The sequence below is a fragment of the Phyllopteryx taeniolatus genome, chromosome 8, assembly GCF_024500385.1.
Source record: "Phyllopteryx taeniolatus isolate TA_2022b chromosome 8, UOR_Ptae_1.2, whole genome shotgun sequence".
Lineage (NCBI taxonomy): Eukaryota > Metazoa > Chordata > Actinopteri > Syngnathiformes > Syngnathidae > Phyllopteryx > Phyllopteryx taeniolatus.
The window spans coordinates 21,364,056-21,387,188 of NC_084509.1; the positions used below are offsets into that span (position 1 = coordinate 21,364,056).

At 44.3% G+C, this 23,133-nt stretch overlaps 3 protein-coding genes across 6 annotated transcripts in view; 1 reads left to right on the forward strand and 2 right to left on the reverse strand.

Moving 5' to 3' along the window:
• Positions 1-1,996: 1,996 nt before the first annotated feature.
• On the reverse strand, positions 1,997-10,388 carry bco2b (beta-carotene oxygenase 2b). Its single transcript, XM_061782079.1, has 12 exons — positions 10,234-10,388; positions 9,955-10,153; positions 9,659-9,870; positions 9,391-9,506; positions 5,746-5,848; positions 5,512-5,640; positions 4,597-4,762; positions 4,352-4,514; positions 4,117-4,254; positions 3,426-3,608; positions 3,150-3,260; positions 1,997-2,557 (listed from the first exon to the last, which is right to left on the reverse strand). The coding sequence occupies exons 1-12, from the start codon at positions 10,334-10,336 to the stop codon at positions 2,441-2,443; spliced, it is 1,740 nt and encodes a 579-aa protein (XP_061638063.1). The 5' UTR covers positions 10,337-10,388; the 3' UTR covers positions 1,997-2,440.
• Positions 10,389-15,573: 5,185 nt separating this feature from the next.
• LOC133482129 (uncharacterized) lies at positions 15,574-20,593 on the reverse strand. 3 transcript variants are annotated; one of them, XM_061781826.1, is made up of 3 exons: positions 18,373-20,593; positions 17,598-17,699; positions 15,574-17,086 (listed from the first exon to the last, which is right to left on the reverse strand). In XM_061781826.1, exons 2-3 carry the CDS (start codon positions 17,661-17,663, stop codon positions 16,592-16,594), a joined length of 561 nt encoding a protein of 186 aa, XP_061637810.1. In that variant the 5' UTR covers positions 17,664-17,699; positions 18,373-20,593; the 3' UTR covers positions 15,574-16,591. The 3 variants fall into 3 exon arrangements, with proteins under 3 accessions (XP_061637810.1, XP_061637807.1, XP_061637809.1); XM_061781823.1 differs by having other exon boundaries at positions 15,574-17,699; XM_061781825.1 differs by having other exon boundaries at positions 17,598-20,593.
• An 8-nt stretch (positions 20,594-20,601) lies between these two features.
• The window catches only part of LOC133482130 (uncharacterized), a 240,958-nt gene continuing 238,426 nt past the window's right edge, over positions 20,602-23,133 (forward strand). Inside the window, exons 1-5 of one of the 2 annotated variants that reach the window (XM_061781828.1) lie at positions 20,602-20,708; positions 20,822-20,869; positions 21,591-21,666; positions 22,516-22,533; positions 22,681-22,824. In XM_061781828.1, the coding sequence (XP_061637812.1) occupies positions 20,864-20,869; positions 21,591-21,666; positions 22,516-22,533; positions 22,681-22,824 (244 nt within the window). In that variant the 5' untranslated portion in view covers positions 20,602-20,708; positions 20,822-20,863. The other variant, XM_061781827.1, reaches the window with a different exon arrangement.

The window sequence follows — 23,133 nt, forward strand, 5'->3', positions numbered from 1 at the left end:
AAAGTTAGGCGTGACACTGGCAGGTGGCTGCGTTTGGCATTTGGACCATTTTCAACTGTACGAAAACCCAACGGATGTACGAAAACTGGGTCCAAATTTCAGCGAATATTTATTTATTTATTTTCAAAACTAGGGCATAAGAAAACCGAGGTTCTACTGTATATGTATTGATATGAATAGGCTATTGTATATTTATATGGTTCCACACTGATAACGGCCCTCTGAAGGAAACCTACAATGTGGCCTGCAACAAAACTGAGTGACACAACCGGTTTATGTCGTAATACTACATTATAGTAATTTTTTTATGGCTTATTTCAGTGAGAGAGCAGCAGTGGATACAGCTCAAAGGAAGGAGCTGGAGAGCCTTTTCCAAGAAGCTCAAAATCTTGAATCTGTCCTAAAACATAAGAAGAATCACCTGAAGAAAACATTGGTTCATATTTCTGATAAATTGTAAGATTAATTTTGCTGCATGAACTATATACTCGAGATATTTCATTGTAGTGAGAAATAAAAAGTAATTTTGTGTTCTCTTTGAAGTGCATGCAGAATCTTAATTCACTCCTGAAGTTCACATGGCAGTACACTTGGTATCACAATACAGTATGTTATTTCCATATATGACTATCATTGCTGATAATAATATATCTTTACTATTTAATATATTTAATATCTTGGATGTTTCTTCTCAGAACACACTTGTTTGGTTTTGCATGGTAATTGCAAATGATTAAATGAAATGTGTGTGTGTGTGCTTTTTACACTGCCATTTGCAATCATAACAATACTGTGACTGCTATGATTGTAATATTAATTCTGTTATGACTTACCTATGTTTGAAGAGAACTCAGTTAATTTCAAAGATTTACTTTTAATTGTGTTGGTTTTTGTCTTTGAATTTTCTTTGGTAAATGTTAAAAGTACAATAAGTTGTTGTTTTCTTTTTTTTTTTGGTGCTGTTCGGCTGTTAGGTCAAGCAGAATGGAAGATCTGTATCCCTTTTATGCCGGAACAGTTTTACTGTGTCATAGTGGAGTTTTTAAGCTTCCGCTGTGGTTTCTTAGTGTTATAATTGAAGTTTATTGAGAATCAGAGTCGAACAGAACAAAGTTTCTAGAGGGGAGAGAGAAACAAAGACAAAAGACAAAGCACTAACTGTAAAAAGGATGAGAAAAGTAAGTCATTACATTATCTACAACAATGAAACATTAAATATGAGTGTTGCATGGGGCTGTAGTGCTACACCCTGTGAGGGAAGGACAGGACAAGTTAGAACAGGACATGGACAGGAGAAGAAGCATGCAGGACAGGGGTCGTGAACCCGACTGTACAACGGAAGTGGGGTGGGATTGACTATGTAAATTCTAAGTCTATTGGACGAGAGTATGAGTGAGGGAAACACAAGCAATTCGCATATTCATGAGATATTTGTCGCAATAAGTGAGTGGCCCCACACCCAGTGAAAGAGTCCCAGGGGTGTGTGCCTGCGGACACATGCAAGTGAATTGACACCGTTTTACATGCACAAAGACTGACAGAAGTTTCCTGTAATTGCTGTGCCTGCACCGCGGAGGCTGAGGAGCCCACCCAATCAATCGAGGGGCGGGATTGGGCCCAGGGGTCCATCCGAGAGCAGCCCAGTGGACAGGACACGTCCCACACCGAGGGACCCAGGGCGGTCCGCCGGCCCCACCGAGGCGCCCCGACAACAGGCCACCCGGTGGGGGCCGCAGGGACCCAATGCCCCACCCAGACCTGCAGCACCAACCCTGGGACCCCCCACACCCCCGCCAGCACCCACTACCCGCCCCCGAGTGTGGGAGGTGGATCCCCCCCCCCCAAACCAGGCAGGGACAAAAACCCCACAGTACAATAAGTTGCTAATATTTATTCCAAATATATTACCACAAGATGGAGACAAACTATTTGAGGCAAAGTGTTAGTCAGACTTTGTACTAAAGTGACATTTTATGAACCTGGCTGCTTGTTTGTCTCAAGCCCAGAATAAATACAGTACACTTTAGTGATAAATTGATTTGTTTATTAAAAAAAAAAAAAAGTACACCAGTACAGGTTGACAAACAAGAATTTGTCTAGAAACAAAAGATATAATATAACACCTACGGTGAAGAAAACACAATTTATCCGTCCATCCATTTCTGTGCCGCTTTGCCACACCAGGGTTGCGGGTGAGCTTGAGTGTATCCAGCTGACTTTGGGCAAGAGGCGCATGGGTACACCCTGAACTGGTCACCAGCACATATAGTACAAACAACCATTTACACTATAATAGTTACATTATCATGGCATTATATTATATCCCTCACAGGGTGTAGCACTACATACATTATATTATATTGGCATACTGTATTTAATATTTAGATTTGGTCATATAGCGTTTGGAGTGCAGTATAAAATATTATTATCTATCAAATGGCTATGCTGTGGCATTGAATGTTCCATGGAAGCCGTATGGGATATTAACTGGCACCTCAGCCCGGCCCACCTCTTGGAATGTCTTGGCATCCAAAGCCAAGAGGAAAGTACTCTTGTCCTGAAAAGAATCATCAAACAGGGACAATAACTACTAGTCTTAGATTTGCAGACTTCCAGGAAGCAAATGTTGTGTCAGCATGTGCATCTCAAAATTGTTTAAATTAATTTCTTATTACATCAACTTTGAATACTGTATTACATTTTTGTGTAAGACTGTATGTGTACACTGTCGTATTTCTTGCAGTATACTGATTATGAACAGATACACTGTAATTGTGCAGTTGAAGATTTCCAAAATGACATGAAAGCGAAATTAAATAATTGCTCGATTAGTCTGTGTGCCATGCCATTCATTGTGTACACATTCTATAAATTAGTAGATGTTGAACATGTTCAGTCTAAATTAGTTAAAGAGGATAAAAATGAATGTGTGTAAAATGTGCAGGTCTGGGTTAATACATTTTGTTTCAGGAAAAATCAAAATGCATTTATATTGTTTTTGAAAAGAGCTCTTGTATGAAGCCACCATTAAACAACATTTGTACATTTTGAGCAGTTAAAGTAAGTGAGCTTTGTATTCAATGATTAGGGGATTTCTTTGGGAACTGATGGATGTTTTCTTCCACAAAGTTTTACTAAACTGGACCAACCTTATTTGGAGTGATGATCACAGACAAAATGACGCCATCATCCTCCTCTGTGGCATCAGGGGAGGGTATAAAGACAGGTTCTGAGGGATATAGACCAGGTTGTTCCCAGACCTTTAAGGAAAAAGTAGAGGAAAGGTATGAAACCTTAAAAACAAGAAGCAGGAATTTTGCTGGTTATTGTTACTGTTGATTATTTATCTAAAGCTTAAATTTCAGTTTTCATTTTTGCCGTAATACTGTTACTGAAAAACTGAGTGAGAGCTAAATTTCACACACCTTCATGTGTTTACCCTGAAGGTCCATCTTGATCAATGTGTCCCCTACAAGGTGTCTGAAACCGCAGCCATAGAAGTAGCGGTAGGGCCGGGTGTTGTACTTGCCATAGTTGATCTGTGGAAACTCAAGACCACCGTACTTATGAAGGTCTTCCCCATGGAGATCCTCGTGGGTGCAGAATATCTGCACAAATATCAAAGGTTTGATTAATGAAACTGAGGAAATCATCTAAAATAATGTGGTATGTAGTTTTTTTTTCTAGAGATCCTAAAAATAAAACGTGGAAAGTGAAAACATGCAATAGTAATGTGCACCGTTAGACAGCATACACAACCAGTGGCGGTTGTAGACAAATTTGACTGGGGGCGGGGGCAGGCTGGGGTCAGCGGTTTTGTCATAGGACACAGTTTAAAACACATGCACGTACACACAGTATTTTGTCTAAATTGCTTCACTGTATTTATTTATTCATGGTATTTCTTGATTGTATTTTGTAGTGCATTCAGTACATTCTTTCATGATATTCTCAAGCCTGACCAGGGACTGAGTATTTCAAACCAGCACATAATGCGGCCATTACATTGGCACTGGCCCTGCCTACAACCACCACTGAACACAAGCAGTACTAATTTGACCAAGTTCAAGTTAAAATAAATTTAAATCTTGTGAAATGATTGTGAAAGCAGTCTACCTTGTTCTTGCCAATCCTTAATGAAGTGGCCAAGCTGTTGGGCAAGGTGTTCAAGTTCTGGTTGAAGGGTGTCTTATCATCAACATTAAGAGGGAGAACAAAGCGACGTGGAAAGACTCTACACAGTGTATTATACACCTGTGAAGAAATAGTTATGTCACTATCCGATTTCAACCAGCTGTTGGATAGATATTATTTCGCTAAGTATCATGCTGCTTTTCTTTAACCTGCCTACCTCATCAAGATCTTCTCCAGACTTGCGAAGGTTCTGGACATTGTAGTTTGAAATTGCCTGACCATCATCTGATGCGCACAAATCAATGATTAAGCAACCGTCTTCCTCAAAGGCGTTGATTTGGTGGAAGGTTGACAGTGGCTGAGCAAGGTACTTTAGGGAACTCACCTGGATTTAACAAGCAATTTAAGTGTGGTTGAGGCAGAGTATGCAAATTGAAAAGACTGAATTTCAATTAATTCAACCTCACCTTCCCTGTTTTTTTGCGAATCAGATGGAAGATTGTTTTGAGTTTGGGGTCCCAGAAGAAGCTGTCACTAATGCTCTTTCCTGTTAACTTGCCTGTTATAATCTTCAACAGGTCCATCTTGATGGGTTGCTCAATGAACACCACATAGTTCTCAGACATTGCTACAGTAGATTACACAAAGATTGTATTTGCTTTAATTACCGTGGCATTGATAATTTGCTGGCAACTCAGATTCTCTCTTGAGAAACAACAACATAACAGATCACATCACCTTAACAGACAATATTACGATAGTTGTTGCGCAAACTACATTTACGGAATATAACACAATAGACTATGGAGAAACAAATGATCTGTAGTAGTCTTTGGGGTTTGGGTGCATGAAAAAGCACAATTTCATGAATGAATCTCTCAACTCTTGAAAAATTTGGTTGAAAAAAGCATTGTTAATGGTAGAATCTATAAATCTATATATAAAAAAACAAAAAACGTCTGGCGTTGGCCGGCTGCTTATCACATCTGCCTCACAATTCTGGGGATCCGGGTTCAAATCCGGCCTTGCCTGTGTGGAGTTTAGATGTCCTCCCCGTGCCTGCGTGGGTTTTCACCGGGTACTCCGGTTTCCTCCCACATCCCAAAAACATACATGGTAGGTTAATTGAAGACTGTAAATTGCCTGTAGATGTGAATGTGAGTGTGAATGGTTATTTGTTTATGTGTGCCCTGTGATTGGCTGGAGACCAGTTCAGTGTGTACCCCGCCTTTCGCCCAAAGATAGCTGGGATAGGCTCCAGCACGCCCGCGACCCTAGTGAGGATAAGCGCTACGGAAAATGAATGTTTGTTTTTCGGCTGGATTAGATATTGTTTTGAAGTGTAACAGTACAGGACTTGGTAGATCTGTTGCTTACCAAAACTGTGATAGTAGGAGGGTTTGACACTCTCAGTTGAGGGAATAGAGCAAAGCACCTTGGCTCCCTCAAGGGTTTCTTCGCTGTTGTTTTTGGTTTGAGCCACTTGGATAATGTTGTAATATGATCCTGAAAGTACATACACAAATAGTTTCTGGTTTATTTTACCAGACAAGTACAGAAGGCTAGTCCAGAAGCAAACCAGTCTTTATCTTAAAAACTGAAATACTGTACCTTTAGGGGAGTATGAATTCCCCATGTTGTATGTTGTTCCATCAAGATCAGTGTGAGGGTGTGCGGTGGCACCGTTAACAGCAATAAAATTGCTCCAGTTCACCTAATTGATACAGAGCCAATGGGGGGTGGAGGGGGGGGGGGAATAACTTTTAAAAACCTTTCTTAAGCATGCGTTGTTTAATTTACCATAATTAATGGTTAAATAGATGTTACGAGTAAGCTTTGGACCATAGATACTCTGAGATCGAAAAGCCCTAGTACTGTGACTGATCTTAGTTTATGAGCTGGAAACCCAAATTATGTAAAAATAAACAAATACATACTTGAAATAGTTTAAATTGTGGACCCTGAATCTATAATCTATGAAAGTTTAACTTGTTGAATGGAATTATGGACAAAAATAAACTTTTCCATGATATTACATTTTTTTGGAAAGGGTCTGTAGGTCAGTTAATTCTAACAGAGATCCATTTTGGATTTTAAACCCTTCTCGTGAGATGATTGAACAAACCCAACGAGAAGTGGCAGTTTCAGAGTTTACATCACTGCAGATGCTGCACCGATCCGCATGTCCATCTCCCGCTCCATTCTTCCCTCACTCGTGAACAAGACCCCGGGATACTTGAAATCTGCCCTTGGGACAGGATTTCCTCCCTGACCCGGTGAGGGCACTCCATTCTTTTCTGATTGAGGACCATGGCCTCAGATTTGGAGGTGCTGATTTTCATCCCAGCTGCTTCACACTTGGTTGTGAACCATTCCAGCGAGAGTTGCAGATCATGGTTTGATGAAGCCATCAGAACCACATCATCTGCAAAAAGGAAAGATCTGATACTGACATCATCAAACCGAACCCCCTCAAGACCTCGGTTGCACCGAGAAATTCTGTCTATAAAGGTAATGAACAGAATTGGTGACAAAGGACAGCCTTGGTGGAGTCAAAGTCAAACTCTCACTGGAAACGAATCCGAGTTACTGCCGGCAATGCGGACCAAACTCTGACAACGGTCCTACGGGGACCGAACAGCCCGTAACAGGGAGTCCGGCAACCCAGACTCCCAGAGAACCCGCCACAGGATTCCCCGAGGGACACGGTCAAACGTCTTCTCTAAGTCCACAAAACACATGTTCTGTAGACTGGTTGGGTGAACTCCCATGCACCCTTGAGGATCCTGCTGAGGGTGTAGAACTGGTCCACTGATCCACGACCAGGACGAAAACCACTCTGCTCCTCCTGAATTTGCGATTCGACTTCCTGACAAACACTCATCTCCAGAAGCCCTGATTAGACCTTACTAGGGTGGCTGAGGAGTGTGATCCTCGTATAGTTGGAACACACCCTCCGGTCCCCCTTCTTAAAAAGTGGCACCACCACCCCGGTCTGCCAATGCAGAGGCACTTTCCCCGAGATGTTGCAGAGGCATGTCAACTAGGACAGCCACACAACATCCAGAGCCTTTAAAAACTCAGGGTGGATCTCATCCACCCCGGGGGCCCTGCCACCGAGGAGCTTTTTAACCACCTGCTTTCCCCTCTTGAGAGGCTCGATGGTGCGCCAGAATTTCCTCGAAGCTGTCCGGAAGTCGTTTTCCATCACCTCACCTAACTCCTTCCACGCCCGAGTTTTTGGCTCAGTGACCACCAAAGCTGCGTTCTGCTTGGCCAGCCGGTACCCATCAGCTGCCTTAGGTGTCCTACTGGCCAAAAAGGCCAGATAGGACTACTTCTTCAGTTTGACAGCATCCCTTACCGCTGGTGTCCACCAACAGGTTCAGGGATTGCCACCATGACAGGCACGACAACCTTATGGCTACAGCTCAGGTCGGCTGCCTCAACAATGGCACGGAACATGGTCCGCTCGGATTCAATGTCCCCCGCCTCCCCCGGGACGTGGGTGAAGTTCTGTTGGAGGTGGGAGTTGAAGCTCCTTCTGATAGGGGACTCTGCCAGACGTTCCCAACAGACCCTCACAGTACGTTTGGGTCTACCAGGTAAGACCGGCATCTTCCCCCATTATTGGAGCCAACTCACCACCAGGTGGTGCTCTGTTGACAGCTGCGCCCCTCTCTTCACCTGAGTGTCCAATACATGCGGCTGCAAGTCCAATGAGACGAACACGAAGACAATCATTGATCTGTGGCCTAGAGTGTTCTGGTGTCAAGAGCACATGTGGAGACCCTGATTTGTGAACACAGTGTTTGTTATGGACAATCCATGACGAGGACAGAAGTCCAATAACAAGAATACCACTCGGGTTGTGGTCGGGGGGGGGGGGGGGATTCCTACCAATCACGCCCCTTCAGGTCTCACTGTCTTTGCCCACATGAGCGTTGAAGTCCCCCAGCAGATCGAGGGAGTCGCCGCCGCGAGCGCTCTCCAGCACCCCCTCCAAGGACTCCAGGAAGGGTGGGTACTCTGTGCTGCTGCTTGGTGCATAGGCCCAAACAACATTCAGGACCCGTTCCCCTACCTGAAGGTGGAGGGAGGCTACCCCCTCGTCCACCATGGTAACCGCCAATATTCAGGCACCAAGTCGGGGGCAATAAGTATGCCCACACCTGCTCAGCGCAGCTGGTAACTCCAGAGTGGAAAAGAGTCCAACCTCTCTCAAGAGGACTGGTACTGGAGTCCAAACTGCGTGTGGAGGTGAGTCCGACTATATCTAGTAAGAACTTCTCAATCTCGTACACCAGGTCCAGCTCCTTCCCTGCCAGAGAGGTGACATTCCACATCCCCAGAGCCAGTTTCTGTAGCTGGGTATCAGCCCGCCAAGGTGGTGAGCCCATGGGAAAGGGAATCAACGTTGCCTCATCGGGCTGTGCCCAGCTGGGCTCCATGGGTGCAGGCCCAGCCATCAGGCGCTTGCCTTCGAGCCCCACATCCAGGCCTGGCTCCAGAGGGAGGCCCCGGTGACCCACGTCCCGGCAAGGGAAACTGGAGACAATTTATGTTATACATCATAGGGGGTCATTTGAGCCGTGCTTGGTCTGGTCCCTCACCTAGGACCTGTTTTGCATGGGTGACCCTACCAGGGGCATTAAACCGCAGTCAATTTAGCTCCTAGGATCATTAGGACACACAAACCCCTCCACCACGACAAGGTGACGGCTCATGGAGGGGTGTAATATTATGATTTGTTCTTCAAAAATTACAAGACTATTCTCATAAAATTACGTTGTCCTATTAAAATGCCCAAAATCTCTTGAAAAATTAAAACTTGATTCTGGTGGGAAATTTTTTTTTAAAATCCTTCCCATAATATTACAACTTTACTCCACTAAAATGTGATGTTCCTTCTCATACTGTTGCAAATTTCTTGTTATAATAACACAACTTTTTGTTCTTATGAAAGTACAAATTTATTCCCATAATATTTAAAATGTATTCTCAAAAATACTGCTTTATTCTCAGATTTTTATGACTTCATACCTGCGATATTATTTTGATTTTGATTTTCAATGTGGCCCTCATACTCATTTACAGTGGAAATAGCCTTTCAGACTCAATGAAAGATTTTTCCGTGCATTTTTCATGGGTTCTACCAGCTATTATACACAAATGAAATAAGCTGCAATGCACAGTTGAGCCTTGTCAGAAATGTTTATTTAAGTTTTCAGTTTGTAAAACAACACTCATTATTACCTTTTTGGTCGTCTCCAGTGTCTCAGGGTCTATCTTGTGCATCATGTTCGTTTCAGTGCTTACATAGTAATCGCCTTTGTAGGTCACAATGCTCACATTGGCATTATCTGTGGGCTCTGGAGGAGATATAAGATGTTTCCAAATTACAACACAGAAAAAGATCAGTTAAATTCATAATCGGTAGTTTGTGTGACTGAAGTCTTTACTACAGTATGTCTGTCAAACTAATTGAATCAGCTTCTGTTCTGCTGTTAGACAAAGTACTCACTTGGTAATTCAAATCTTGAGAGGAAGCGTTGAAAAACGTTTTTACAAGGGTCTGGCACAGTGATGGTTCCAAATTCGGAAACAACAATGCGGTTATTTTCATTGTTGGCCTGGTAACTGTCACTGGAGAGGAAGCGGCTTTTGTAAGTCACCTGTCCTTTTGAAATTTTGAACTGGTGAAGTAGAGCCATGCCATCAAACCAGTGGTTAAACCTGAGGAAGTAGACAGTCAAGCCTTGGGACATGGTGTCTTCATGATCTTCTGAGGATTTATTTTTCACAAGGCATTATACTTACTTATGGTTTCCAATTTCAAACTTCCCAGGGCCATTCCTCAAGAAACTGCCGTTGATCCATTGTGGGAATTTGCCCGTGATGTTTGTTTGGATTGGATGAGGAGTATCATCCACTGTGCACACAATCTTCTCTATGCAAGGCAGACCATGCACATCTGTGAAATGGTTGATGTTCTTCTTTGACTGTTGTTTTTTAAGTGCTGTGGAAAAGCATTAAAAACATAAAAAAATAAACATTGTCAACTTGCCCATGTATTACTTAGTTAAGCAGATGGTTTACCTGTCTTGTTCTGCTGGTGTTGAATGGTATTCATGGCTGTGGTTTTGTATCTAGTCACAGTGTCAAGATCCTGCATGCTCAACCCGTGGTGCACTTTCTGCATGACTGGTTCATTTTTATACAGTGCAGTCCCTATGGTTGTGACGTACGCCAATAGGGATAAGTCAGCAGTTACAGTGATTATAAAAGGCTCAAAAAGAAAAAAAACAAGTTGAAAGCAGATTACAATAAATCATTCAATATATTAATAAACTAACACCGACAAGTGGTAGAATCCCTGTGGATAGATTCTTCCCACCGTACATGTAGTTTTGTAACTTATACGAATAGTGCCTTATTTTGTTATGCCATGGTTCTGGTTGTATAGTGGTTATTTGGGTAGTAGTCCATGAGTCCATTGATTGCACACAGGGGTCTCTCCTGGAAGGAAAAAAAAATCTGTTCATATTATATAAATAGAAACAAGAATATCCATCCATCCATCCATCCACTTTCTGTACCGCTTATCCTCACTAGGGTCAAGGGTGCACTGGCGCCTATCCCAGCTATCTTCGGGCGAGAGGCGGGGTACACCCTGAACTGGTCGCCAGCCAATCGCAGGGCACATATAAACAAACAACCATTCGCACTCACATTCACCACACCTATGGGCAATTTAGAGTTTTCAATCAGCCTATGACGCATGTTTTTTGGATGTGGGAAGAAACTGGAGTATACAGAGAAAACCCACCCAGGCACAGGGAGAACATACAAACTCCACACATGCAGAACTGTGAGGCAGATGCGCTAACCAGTTGGTAACCATGCCGCCCAAAACAAGAATATATGAGTACATGTTGACATTTAAATTTTAGCAAATGAAACAATAATTGTTTTCATGGAAAATTAATGGAATTCCAGATGTGTATGGCAAATGTCTTTGTTACCCTGTGCGATTTTGCCTCTTTTACCACCGAAGAACAGATTATAGTATATTTACTATCATTATTATAATCCTCTCCAAAAGTATTGAAACGGCAAGGTTAATTCCTTTCTTTTTGTTGTATACGGAAGACATTTAGATTTCAGATCAAAAGATGAATATGAGACAAAAATGTCACCTCTTTGGCAGGGAAGGATCCCGAGCTGGTGTGTGAGGTTGAGAAGTTCCGACTAGATATAGTCGGACTCGCCTCCACATACAGCTTGGGCTCTGGTACCAGTCCTCTCGAGAGGGGTTGGACTCTCTTCCTCTCTGGAGTTGCCCACGGTGAGAGGCGCCGAGCAGGTGTGGGTATACTTATTGCCCCCCGGCTCGGCGCATGTACGTTGGGGTTCAACCCGCTGGACGAGAGGGTAGCCTCCCTCCGCCTTCGGGTGGGGGGACGGGTGCTGACTGTTGTTTGTGCCTCTGCACCAAACAGCAGTTCAGAGTACCCACCCTTTTTTGAGTCCTTGGAGGGGGTGCTGAAGAGCGCTCCCGCTGGGGACTCCATCGTTCTGCTGGGGGACTTCAATGCTCATGTGGGCAATGACAGTGAGACCTGGAAGGGCGTGATTGGAAGGAACGGCCCACCCGATTAGAACCCGAGCGGTGTTCTGTTATTGGACTTCTGTGCTCATCACGGATTGTCCACAACGAACACCATGTTCAAGCATAAGGGTGTTCACACGTGCACTTGGCACCAGGACACCCTAGGTCGCAGTACGATGATCGACTTTGTGGTCGTGTCATTGGACTTGCGGCCGCATGTCTTGGACACTCGGGTGAAGAGAGGGTCGGAGCTGTCAACTGATTACCACTTGGTGGTGAGTTGGCTCCGATGGTGGGGGGAGATGTAGGTCCGACTTGGCAGGCCCAAACGTATTGTGAGGGTCTGCTGGTAACGTCTGGCAGAGTCCCCTGTCAGAAGGAGATTCGACTCCCACCTCCGACAGAACTTTGCTCATGTTCCGGAGGAGGCAGGGGACATCGAGTCTGAGTGGACCATGTTCCGCGCCTCCATTGCTGAGGCGGCCGACCGGAGCTGTGGCCATAAGGTGGTTGGTGCCTGTTGTGGCGGCAATCCCCGAACCCGTTGGTGGACACCAACGGTGAGGGATGCCGTCAAGCTGAAGAGGAAGTCCTATCGGGCTTTTTTGGCCTCTGGGACTCCTGAGGCAGCTGATGGGTACTGGCTGGCCAAGCGGAATACAGCTTTGGTAGTCGCTGAAGCAAAAACTTGGGTAGGGGAGGACTTCGGTGAGGCCATGGAGAAAGACTTCCGGACAGCTTCGAGGAAATTTTGGTCCACCATCCGGCGTCTCAGGAGAGGAAAGCAGTGCACCACCAACACTGTGTATAGTGGGGATGGGGCGCTGCTGACCTCGACTCGGGATGTTGTGAATCGGTGGGGAGAATACTTTGAAGACCTCCTCAATTCCACCAACACGCCTTCCCCTTAGAATCAAAGTCTGGATCCTCTGAGGCGGGCTCTCCTATCTCTGGGGTTGAGGTCACCGAGGTGGTTAAAAAGCTCCTCGGCGACAAGGCCCCGGGGGTGGTTTGGTGGCCTCAGTATTGCATCTCCGCTTTTTGCAGATGATGTGATTCTGTTGGCTTCATCAAGCCTTGATCTCCAACTCTCACTGGAGCAGTTCGCAGCTGAGTGTGAAGCGGCTGGGATGAGAATCAGCACCTCCAAATCTGAGACCATGGTCATCAGTCGGAAAAGGGTGGCGTGCCCTCTCCAGGTCGGGGATGAGATCCTGCCCCAGGTGGAGGAGTTCAAGTATCTTGGGGTCTTGTTCACAGGACACGCTGGAAAGACTATGTCTTTCGGCTGGCCTGGGAATGCCTCGGGATCCCCCCGGAAGAGCTGGAGGAAGTGGGTGGGGAGAGGGAAGTCTGGACGTCCCTGCTAAAGCTACTGCCCCCGCGACCCAACCTCAGATAAGCGGTAGAAAATGGATGGATGGATGGATGATTAAATTAACTTAAAAGTGAATAACATTTCACATATGGTGGCATAACCCTTACTTTCATTAAGTGCATCAAGCCTGCGACCCAATGACTTCACCAGACTGTTGCATTCTTCATTTGAAACACTTTTGCAGGCCTTTACTGCAGCCTCTTTGAGTTCTTGTTTGTTTCTGGGGGTTTCTCCCTTCAGTTTCCTCTTCAGGAGGTAAAAAGCATCCTTGATTGGGTTTCGGTCCGGTGATTGACTTGGCCAGTTGAAGACCTTCCACTTTATCCCCCTGATGAAGTCCTATGTTGTGTTGTGTGTTTTAGGTCATTTTCTTGTTGCATGATGAAGCTTCTCCCAATTAGTTTGGATGCATTTTTCTGTAAATTGCCAGACAAAATGGTTTTGGAGACTTCAGAATTCATTCTCCTGCTACCATCATGAGTTACATCATCCATAAAGACTAGTGTACCCGTTCCTGAAGTAGCCATGCAAGCCCAAACAATGACATTACCTCCACCATGGTTCACAGAGGCGGCACGGTGGACAACTGGTTAGAGCGTCAGCCTCACAGTTCTGAGGACCCGGGTTCAATCCCCGGCCCCGCCTGTGTGGAGTTTGCATGTTCTCCCCGTGCCTGTGTGGGTTTTCTCCAGGCACTCCGGTTTCCTCCCACATCCCAAAAATATGCATTAATTGGAGACTCTAAATTCCCCGTAGGCATGACTATGAGTGCGAATGGTTGTTCGTTTCTATGTGCCCTGCGATTGGCTGGCAACCAGTTCAGGGTGTACCCCGCCTCCTGCCCGATGACAGCTGGGATAGGCTCCAGCATGCCCGTGACCCTAGTGAGGATAAGCGGTACAAAAAATGGATGGTTGTTTTCAAGTTGTACTTGCATTTCAACTGCTCAGTAGCAACAAATTGTGGGTATTGACTTACTTGCCTGCTCATTGTGTTTTCATATACTTTTCATATATAGACAGTTTGTTTTTCTAATACATTTTGAAGACATTTAGATCAACTTGAGCATTAAATACATTTTATATGACCGTTGAAATACCCACAAAAGCAATATATACCCTGCAGGTTTCATATCATCCAATTTAGTCTGAACACTCCTGAAACACAATTGAGCCATTTGGAAATTTGCAAGTCATCATGTGCATACAATCTGATTACTTTAGTTCTACTTGTTTAAAAGAGTAATTCTAAGGGAATGTGGAACAGATTAATTTGTGCTTCCAACCTGAGGCAAGGAAAGAACTGCTGTGTCATACGAAGTCATCAAATACATACAACTGATACCGATCAATGCAAACTAGAACTAGCAGACAACAGCTTCTTCCCTCTTGCAATCAACTTCTTAAACAGCTAACCTACAATTCCATTACAACATGCTGGCAATTTTTTAACTTGAGTTCATTGTCACATTTCTGTGGGGCCAATTATATATTGCTCATGCACTCACTGTAGTTGTCTCGCCACGCTGTACTATTTGCATATCTGTTGTTGACCAATACTGGCCACTCATGCCAGAGTAGCATCTGCTCCATTTGCACACTGATTGAGGAGTATCTGCAACATTTGCACAATCAACATTGTCCCAGATTATCGCACCACTCGTCACTTTAAACCGCATACACTCCTTGAATCTCGGCGCCCTTTGCACAATGGTCATTGCACCGGACTATTGCAATATTAGTCATTCGAACTGCTCTAAGTGCTAGAGGACTTCTTTTTGCACAATTGTCAAATTGCCGCATTACCAGATAACTAGCAACCCTTTATTGCTCAGTTACTGTTTTTTTTTGTCAATGTCTTTATGTCTCAAAAGTGTTCTCTGTCAATTGACTGTCTGTTGTCGTACTAGAGCAGCTCCAACTACCGGAGACAAATTCCTTGTGTGTTTTTTGGACATACTTGGCAAATAAAGATGATTCTGATACCAACAGTATCAGGGTTTGTGTGTTCCAATGGTCCAAGGAGCTAAGCTGTCTGGGACTTCACACCCCTGGTAGGGTCACCCATTGCAAACAGGTCCCAGGTGAGGGACCAGACAAAGACCCCTAGTAAAAATATTGGACCTCGTTTTACCTCGCAATTGAAACTTTCAAAAATGAAGATACCAGTGTTTCTACTGGAGCGGTTGCTACTGATGCTGCAGTGGCTACAGCAACCTGCGTTACACAACCACAACACAACAAAATTCAAAGTTGAAAATTCTTAAATGTTCAATTGTAAATCATTAATTTTTTGTTCCCAAGGATTTATTTTTGTAGTATTATAGTGAGTAAATAATTCAAGGATTATTTACATAATAAGCATACATAAATAAATAAAAAACACAATGCATGTTTTTTTTTTACATTAGTAATTTATTTTGCAAATTATTTTACTTTTCTGCTGGTAATAATTTAAGCAACGACAAAATCCGAGGAGCCGCTAGGGAGCCAAAACAGCCGGCTCTTTTAAGTGAGCCGAGCCAAAAGAGCCGGTTCTCTAAAAAGAGCCGGAATTCCCATCACTAGACAGTAGTTACGGTTTATTGTTTATTGTTTAAAATGGATCCCCATTAGTTTTCACCACAGTGGAGACTATTCTTCCTGGGGTTCCTCACAGAAATTAGAAACAAGTGAAATAATATTATTCTTTACAAACTCTAAATGAGTACAAGCCAACACCTAAACTTTCCCAAAGTAAACAAATGTAAACATAAAATTAAACTCAAGCTCCCGGCCAGCAGGCCACTTTCGGCCTACGCAGCAATTTCGTCCGGCCCGCAGGATAAATTTGAAGTCAGCATGACATTGGCCCGCACAATGGCATCAGCCAAACATGTGCACGTAATTCTATGAGTAGCATCTTCTTATTTGTATGAACTATATAGTACTCAGTGTTGAGGTTGTGGGGATACGACTTGTAAACCTCAGAGTGACCTGTAAAATGAGATGGCTCGAGCGCACGCTGCCTTTCTTTGTTGTTTAAAGGTAATAAGTTAGTTAGTAAGTTAAACTTAGTTAGCTTGGCAGCAACTGTTGTAGTCAAAATCCCTAGATGATCGCAATTTCAGTAAGTCCTGGCGATTAAATTACTCTAGATAATCAGAGTCCACCCCTCAGGTCAGTCTGGTGGCCGTCCAGGGCACCCGAGGTGAGGTGCTTGGCTAAGCTGTTCAGGAGGTCGTCCAGGACCCCAAACACCAGGGTCTTTACAGAGCCATTCAGGCGGACAGCCACGGTGCCGAACCCAACGGTAATGCAGGGGCCAGGCACCAACCCAGGGTGGGTGGAAGCGGGCCTGGAGGAAGGTTCAGAGTCCACCCCTCAGGTCAGTCTGGTGAACCTCCAGGCCACCCGAGGTGAGGTGCTTGGCTGAGCAGTTCAGGAGGTCGTCCAGGACGCCAAGCACCAGGGTCTTTACAGGGCCATTCAGGCGGACGGCCACAGTGCCGAACCCAATGGTAATGCAGGGGCCAGGGAATAGTTTTCGGGTGGAGGCCGCTGGACGAGGGCCGCCGGAGTGGGGACGGGTGGCGGCTGCTGGACGAGCGCCGCCGGAGCGGGGTCGGGAGACGGCCGCTGGACGAGCGCCGCCGGAGGGAGGTCGGGAGACGGCCACTGGACGAGTGCCGCCGGAGCGAGGTCGGGAGACGGCCGCTGGTCAAGCGCCGCCGGAGCCGGGATGGGTGGCAGCCGCTGGATGAGCCCCGCCGGAGCAGGGTCGGGTGGCGGAACCGGAGCCTGGCGCGGCAGCTGAGGACCCGGAAGGGGAGCCTGGCGCAGCTGCCGATGAGCCGAAAGGGGAGCCTGGCGCGGCTGCCGAGGAGCCGGAAGGGGAGCCTGGTGGGGCTCCTGAGGAGCAGGAACGGGAGCCTTCCGCAGCTGCCGAGGAGCAGGAACGGGGTCTGCAGTCGATTCCTCACCCTGCCGCCATTGAGGTTTGAGAGTAGAGGGTACAAGAGGGGCAGAGTGCACAGGGACTTGGCAAGGTAAACTAGAAAAAACAGCTGGTACTGAACGAGGTGGTTTGGGAACAGGTTTGGATGGACGTGACTTAATTGGAGGCGTGGAACAAGGTGTGGGAACTGGTGAAAAATTAAATGACTTGGGAACAGGGGGAAAAAAACGAGTGGGCAAAATTTGACCTTTACTTGGGCGCCTCCGTTGGCCACCATGCGGCGGTCGCGGGTAGATGGCCAAACGGGTGCCCAAGAAAAGGTCCGAGGGAAAGGACTTGGGAAAAGGGAAGTCGTGACAAAAACTGACTAGGACTGGAAAAACTAGGGAAGGAACCAGAAAAATCAAAATCCGTGTTGGAGTCAGAATAAGAATCTAAAAAACAATGTGGAGGTAAAATTGTAGGGCACGGGGAATAACTTGGAAAAGTGGGGGACACGGGTGAAAAGGACAGAGAAGACGGAACGATAGGGCTTACTGGAGGAGGGTAGGTATGGTTGTCAGGTGGTGGGAGGCAGTCTGGTGGTGTCCAGGGTGACGTCATGTTCTTCCCACTGGGTGCTGTTCTGGTCGGTTCATTCTGTCACATTTGGGGTGGTCGAAGGCGAGGAAGGCAAGGCAAAAACATGGAGGCAGGGAAGCAGGGAGGCAACGCAGTAGTGCAGCAGTATATAAAAAATTTGATATAATTCCAAAGGAAAACAAGGATCATGGAAAAGTCTTAATGCTAAATTAACAAAGTCCAAAATCTAAACACAAAGTAACAAAGAAACACTTGAGTAAACCCAAAACAAGAAACAAGACGACTGGTGAAATAACTGAACGACACTATGACATGACACAGACAGTGACAATGACACCTGACAATGACATACTGCAAAGAGACTTGACAACGACAATGAACTGACAAGAACTGAAAGAAACCAGGGAACTAAATACAAATAGATTGACGAGATAACGAGACAACACCTGGACAAGACACGAGTGGCTGGAGAGAGCTGATTGGTCGATACAAGGTAGAAGGTTGACGAGAACCGGTGGACACAACAACCAAATGAGCACACGACAAATATGGAACACAGGAAAACATGGAACAAAACTAAACACAACCCAAACCAAAACACAGACCATGACAGAAGTCTGAACACGTGGAGGACAAGAAGGTTAGCAGTCTCAAAAGCAGAGTGCAATTTGGGAAGAGAACATACATTGTGAACATACAACCGGTCAATAACGGTGAGGATGACTGTTACCTTTAGATGGAGGTAGGCTGGTGACGAAGTCCAGGGAGATGTGCGACCAAGGGCGGCTCGGAATGGGTAAGGGCCGCATCAGACCAGCTGGGGGTTGATGTGAAGCCTTACCACCGTGTCAGAGGTGTCAACCTCCAACACGAACTGAAGGGAAGTGTCAGGGTGTTGGAGGATGGGAGCACTGGTGAATAGTTCTTTGAGGCGTTTCAATGCTTGCGATGCGACAGGGGTCCAATGGAAAGGTGAGAGGTACGGCAACCTTGCTGTAGTCACGGATGAAACGACTGAAGTTGGCAAACCCAGGAAATGTTGAAGCTTCTTGCGGGTGGAGGGAATGGGCCAGTTGACTGCTTGGATGTATGCTGGGTCTGGTTGTAACTGTCCTTTGGCGATGATGTAGCCCAAAAAGTGAACGGAAGAGGTGGAATTCGCATTTTTCAGGTTTCACGAAAAGACGGTTGTCAAGAAGGCATTGGAGGACATGCTGGCGATGTTCTTCGGCCGAGCGGGAGAAGATGAGTATGTCCTCAAGATAGACGAAAACGAACCGATTCAGCTTGTCGCCGAGGACGTCATTGATGAAAGTTTGAAAAACAGCAGGGGTGTTGGTTAATCCAAACGGCATGACCAGGTACTGGAAGTGTCTAAGGGGAGTATTGAAAACCATTTTCCATTCGTCCCCTTCTCTGATGCGGATGAGATGGAATGCGTTGCGTAAATCCAATTTCGGGAATGTCTGGGCATCGCAGAGGGGTTCAAAGGAGGGGTCAATAAGGGGCAGTGGAGCTTTGTTTTTTATAATGATGTTGCTGAGGCCTCAGAAATCAATGCAGGGGGAGAGAGTGGTATCTTTCTTCTCAACAAAAAAGAAACCATCCCAAACGGGGGACAAAGTATTTTAATCCTGAAGTAACACCTCCACCACCACCTCAAGTAACACCAGATGAAAAGAGTATCAAGTGGATATAATAAAACCAAATAGCAGCCATGTCAAACTCGCAGCCCGGGGGCCACATCCGGCCCGCCACATCATTTTATGTAGCCGGCGAAAGCAAATCATTTTCGCCAGCTTCCATGATTCTTCCCAAAATCTGTACCAAAATTTCACATCGTAATGTAGCCCGGTGGTAATTCGGGGTACTAAAATCTTGCAGACCTTAAAGGGTTAATATAAACTCCTTTATCATCCATCCATCCATTTTCTGAGCTGCTTATCCTCACAAGGGTCGCGGGAGTGCTGGAGCCTATCCCAGCTATCTTCGGGCAAGAGGCGGGGTACACCCTGAACTGGCTGCCAGCCAATCGCAGGGCACATACAAACAAACCGCCATCCACACTCACATTCACACCTACGGGCAATTTAGAGTCGTCAATTAACCTACCATCCATGTTTTTGGAATGTGGGAGGAAAAAACCGGAGTGCCCGGAGAAAACCCACGCCGGCACGGGGAGAACATGCAAACTCCACACATGCGGGGCCAGGGATTGAACCCCGGTCCTCAGAACTGTGAGGCAGACGCTCTAACCACATGGTTGACAAATGTTACTGGCAGAGGTGTGGACTGGAATCACATGACTGGGACTCGCGTCATGAATTTGACTTGACAAAATGTTACAAGACTTGTAACTCGACTTGGACTTGAACAGTAGTGACTTGTGACTTCACTTGGACGTGGGTCCTTTGACTTGATATGACCTGCTACTTTTACCAGACGAATACTCTGCATCTCTCTATCGCTGCAGGCTACTTATACAATTAATTCAAGAATCATGAATGATATAACCCTGTTGTTGCTGTTTTCAATGGATATCGTGCAGGTGGAATTGTCACACAGAATAGATACCAACGGTATCTATTGTCAATTAACCTAGCATGCATGTTTTTGGGATGCGGGAGGAAAAAACCGGAGTGCCCGGAGAAAACCCACGCAGGCACGGGCAGAAAAATGCAAACTCCACACAGTGGAGGCAGACGCTCGAACCAGTCGTCCACCGTGCCGCCTGCTTCACAGTAAATCCTCAGTATTGTGGGCCCTCTTGTGGCAGTCAGCACAAAGCACCACTATTAGAAAAAAAAGAAAAAAGAAAATTTTTTTACATCGACACGAATGCAAAAAGACCAAACCCACACAATGCGCTTCATGCAAAATCTTCAATCAATCTAGTGACAGTTTCTGTGTGGCTTTAGTCCCTCGCAGACAAATATTTATAATAATTAAATAATAAAAAAAATTTTTTTGTTCGAATTAATATTCCTGCAGTTCAGTCCGGAGTTGCACTTTCCACTTCCGTGTAGTTTGCCCGGGAAGCATTTCCTCAAGGTTTATCCGAACGAGGTAGGTTCAACGCAAGACAGCTCAAGATAAAAGGCACGTCAAGTTTGAATAAACAGCTTCTCCATGTCAAATGAAACATTACTTCTTTTTTTGTGTGTGTTTTGTTTCTTTAGCAACCTGTTATCAAAGAAGCGCCGAGACGAGCTGCGTTAGTCATGTCGGTATGCTATATTTCACCACTTTCTCCGATTTTCTGTATAATCAAATGACGCAATAGTGACTGGATATTGCTCACAATACGAACATGAATTAGGCACGGCATGCTAGTTCTCAAAGTTAAAGGGAGAACATGTAACAAAGGTTTGATACATTCTACAGAAACATACCTTACTGTAAGCAATTGTACGTTGTACCTGTATATGTTCTTATTTATTATTATTTTATATTATATTATTATTATTATATTATGTTCTCAGCTCTAATGTACATCTCTCATCTACTGTCCGTATGATTGATTGATTTATTTTTAAAACAAGCCGGCCTGGGACCCTCGTGAGGATAAACGGTCCGGAAAAATCAAGGAATGAATGAATCTTTATCTAACGAGATATCAAAACTTGTAATAAGTGATGATATAAGTACGAGTAAATATTAAATGAAATAACATTGAAATGGGAGCACAATTTCAAGGTTTTGGTAGCTTTCTTGTTTTTAGCAGCAGATATTGATCTTAAATACAGTTCCGGTCCTTTCATAATAACACAGAGAATAGGCTGTGAGAATAAGCATGCTGCACATAAGGTACGGGTTTGAGGGATATATTGGGTGTGTATGTATTAATGTTTATACGTGGTATATGCAAATATGTATTTTTTGCATATATATGTGGAAATGTTAATGTAAGCGCTAGAGAAAACAACCAACTTTATTTTTTTGATCAAGGTCAATATGATGTCTACCAATGGCACATCCCCTCTTTGGTTTCTTGATGTATGTGACGGCAGGTTCTATTTCCAAGGTCAGTCCCTTACATATATTTCTCTAATAACTATTCAGGTGTACAATCAAGACTATATTAAAGGTCCCATATTTTACCAAACCAACTTTTTCTAGTATTTGGGAGTTATATTGGATTTTGTGGTGCCTCAGTAAACATGTGAAATATGAATTAAAATCGTCCACGCATTCCTGAGTTCCAGATGTTTTTCTGTCGAGAGGCCTGAAATGAGATCATTCCAATTTCTGGAGCTTATCTACGTCACTAGCGAAGATCTCCGCCTACTTCTCCGCTCCCAGCCAGCGCTGTCAACATAACAAACATGAGTGCTCTCACAAGTGGGTCTTCTACAGAGGCAACCAGTCAGGGGAAAGGGGGCAGTCTTAGCCAAATATGGACAAAGCGGATACAAGACTGGGTTAAACAGAAGTAGCTGTCAGAGGGGCCTTTTATGGACACACGTATGACAAAACCAAGGTGTTTTTTAAAATGAAATTAACACGTTTATACGAAGTCCATGTTAGAGAACCACTCTATGAAGGTGTAAATAGCCAAAATACGGGACCTTTAAGATAACTGTAAAGTATGAACAGCTGCATCTTATTATTACTGTCATTAATAAACACTCAAATGTTTTTTTCAATTGTACAGTCAGATGTAGAGCACAGAGTATACTGTATTTGGTTAACAAATGTCATAAAGGTAGTATTTTAAGAAGCCTACACGTTAATAATATTCTGAATCTTTGCTTAAAACCTGATTATGATTGAAAAATAATCAGGTTCATTGTCTGTTGGTCAATTAGTTTAGTTTGTGATTTTTTTTATTATGAAAAGTCTGAAATCTTGTCCTTCTTTCTTGTATCCCTAGTTGACGTGGATGGACTAGGTAAAGAAATTGCTGGGACAATAGATGTATGGATTAATATTTATTTAGAATATTTTCTTAGCTTATGCAAGAGAATATACATAGTATGCGAGTATTGCTTCTATTACCATTTACACTGTACAGTATATTTGTTTTTTCCTCTCCTAGATGGGGCTGTGAGAGAGGACTCTTTCAGAAAGTCACAGTGCATTTCCTATTTGATCCAAAATAAGGACAACAAATATCTACTTTTAGGGGACAACAGCCAATTTGAAGTCCAACACTTAACTATCCAGAAGAAAAGCTTGCCTGGTAAGAAGTCACATTCTGTTGTTTCATGGTGGCTTTTGGATATTAGAATTTTAGGTTTTCAAGTTTTTCTTTTGAAATTGCTTTTACAGTGGAACCTTATACCTGACGAGTCTTTTTATTTTATTTGTTCTACTTCTAAAACACTAGAGGTTTTCCAAATGAATCAATGGAAATTAACATTACAGGTAGATTTTAACATTATTTATTGTCAAGTGTAAAGAGGAGGTAATCCCTAAAACATTTTCTTATGCATTACCTTAACTGTTATGATAAGGGCATATCATAAAGTGTAAAATGATCACAAATAAA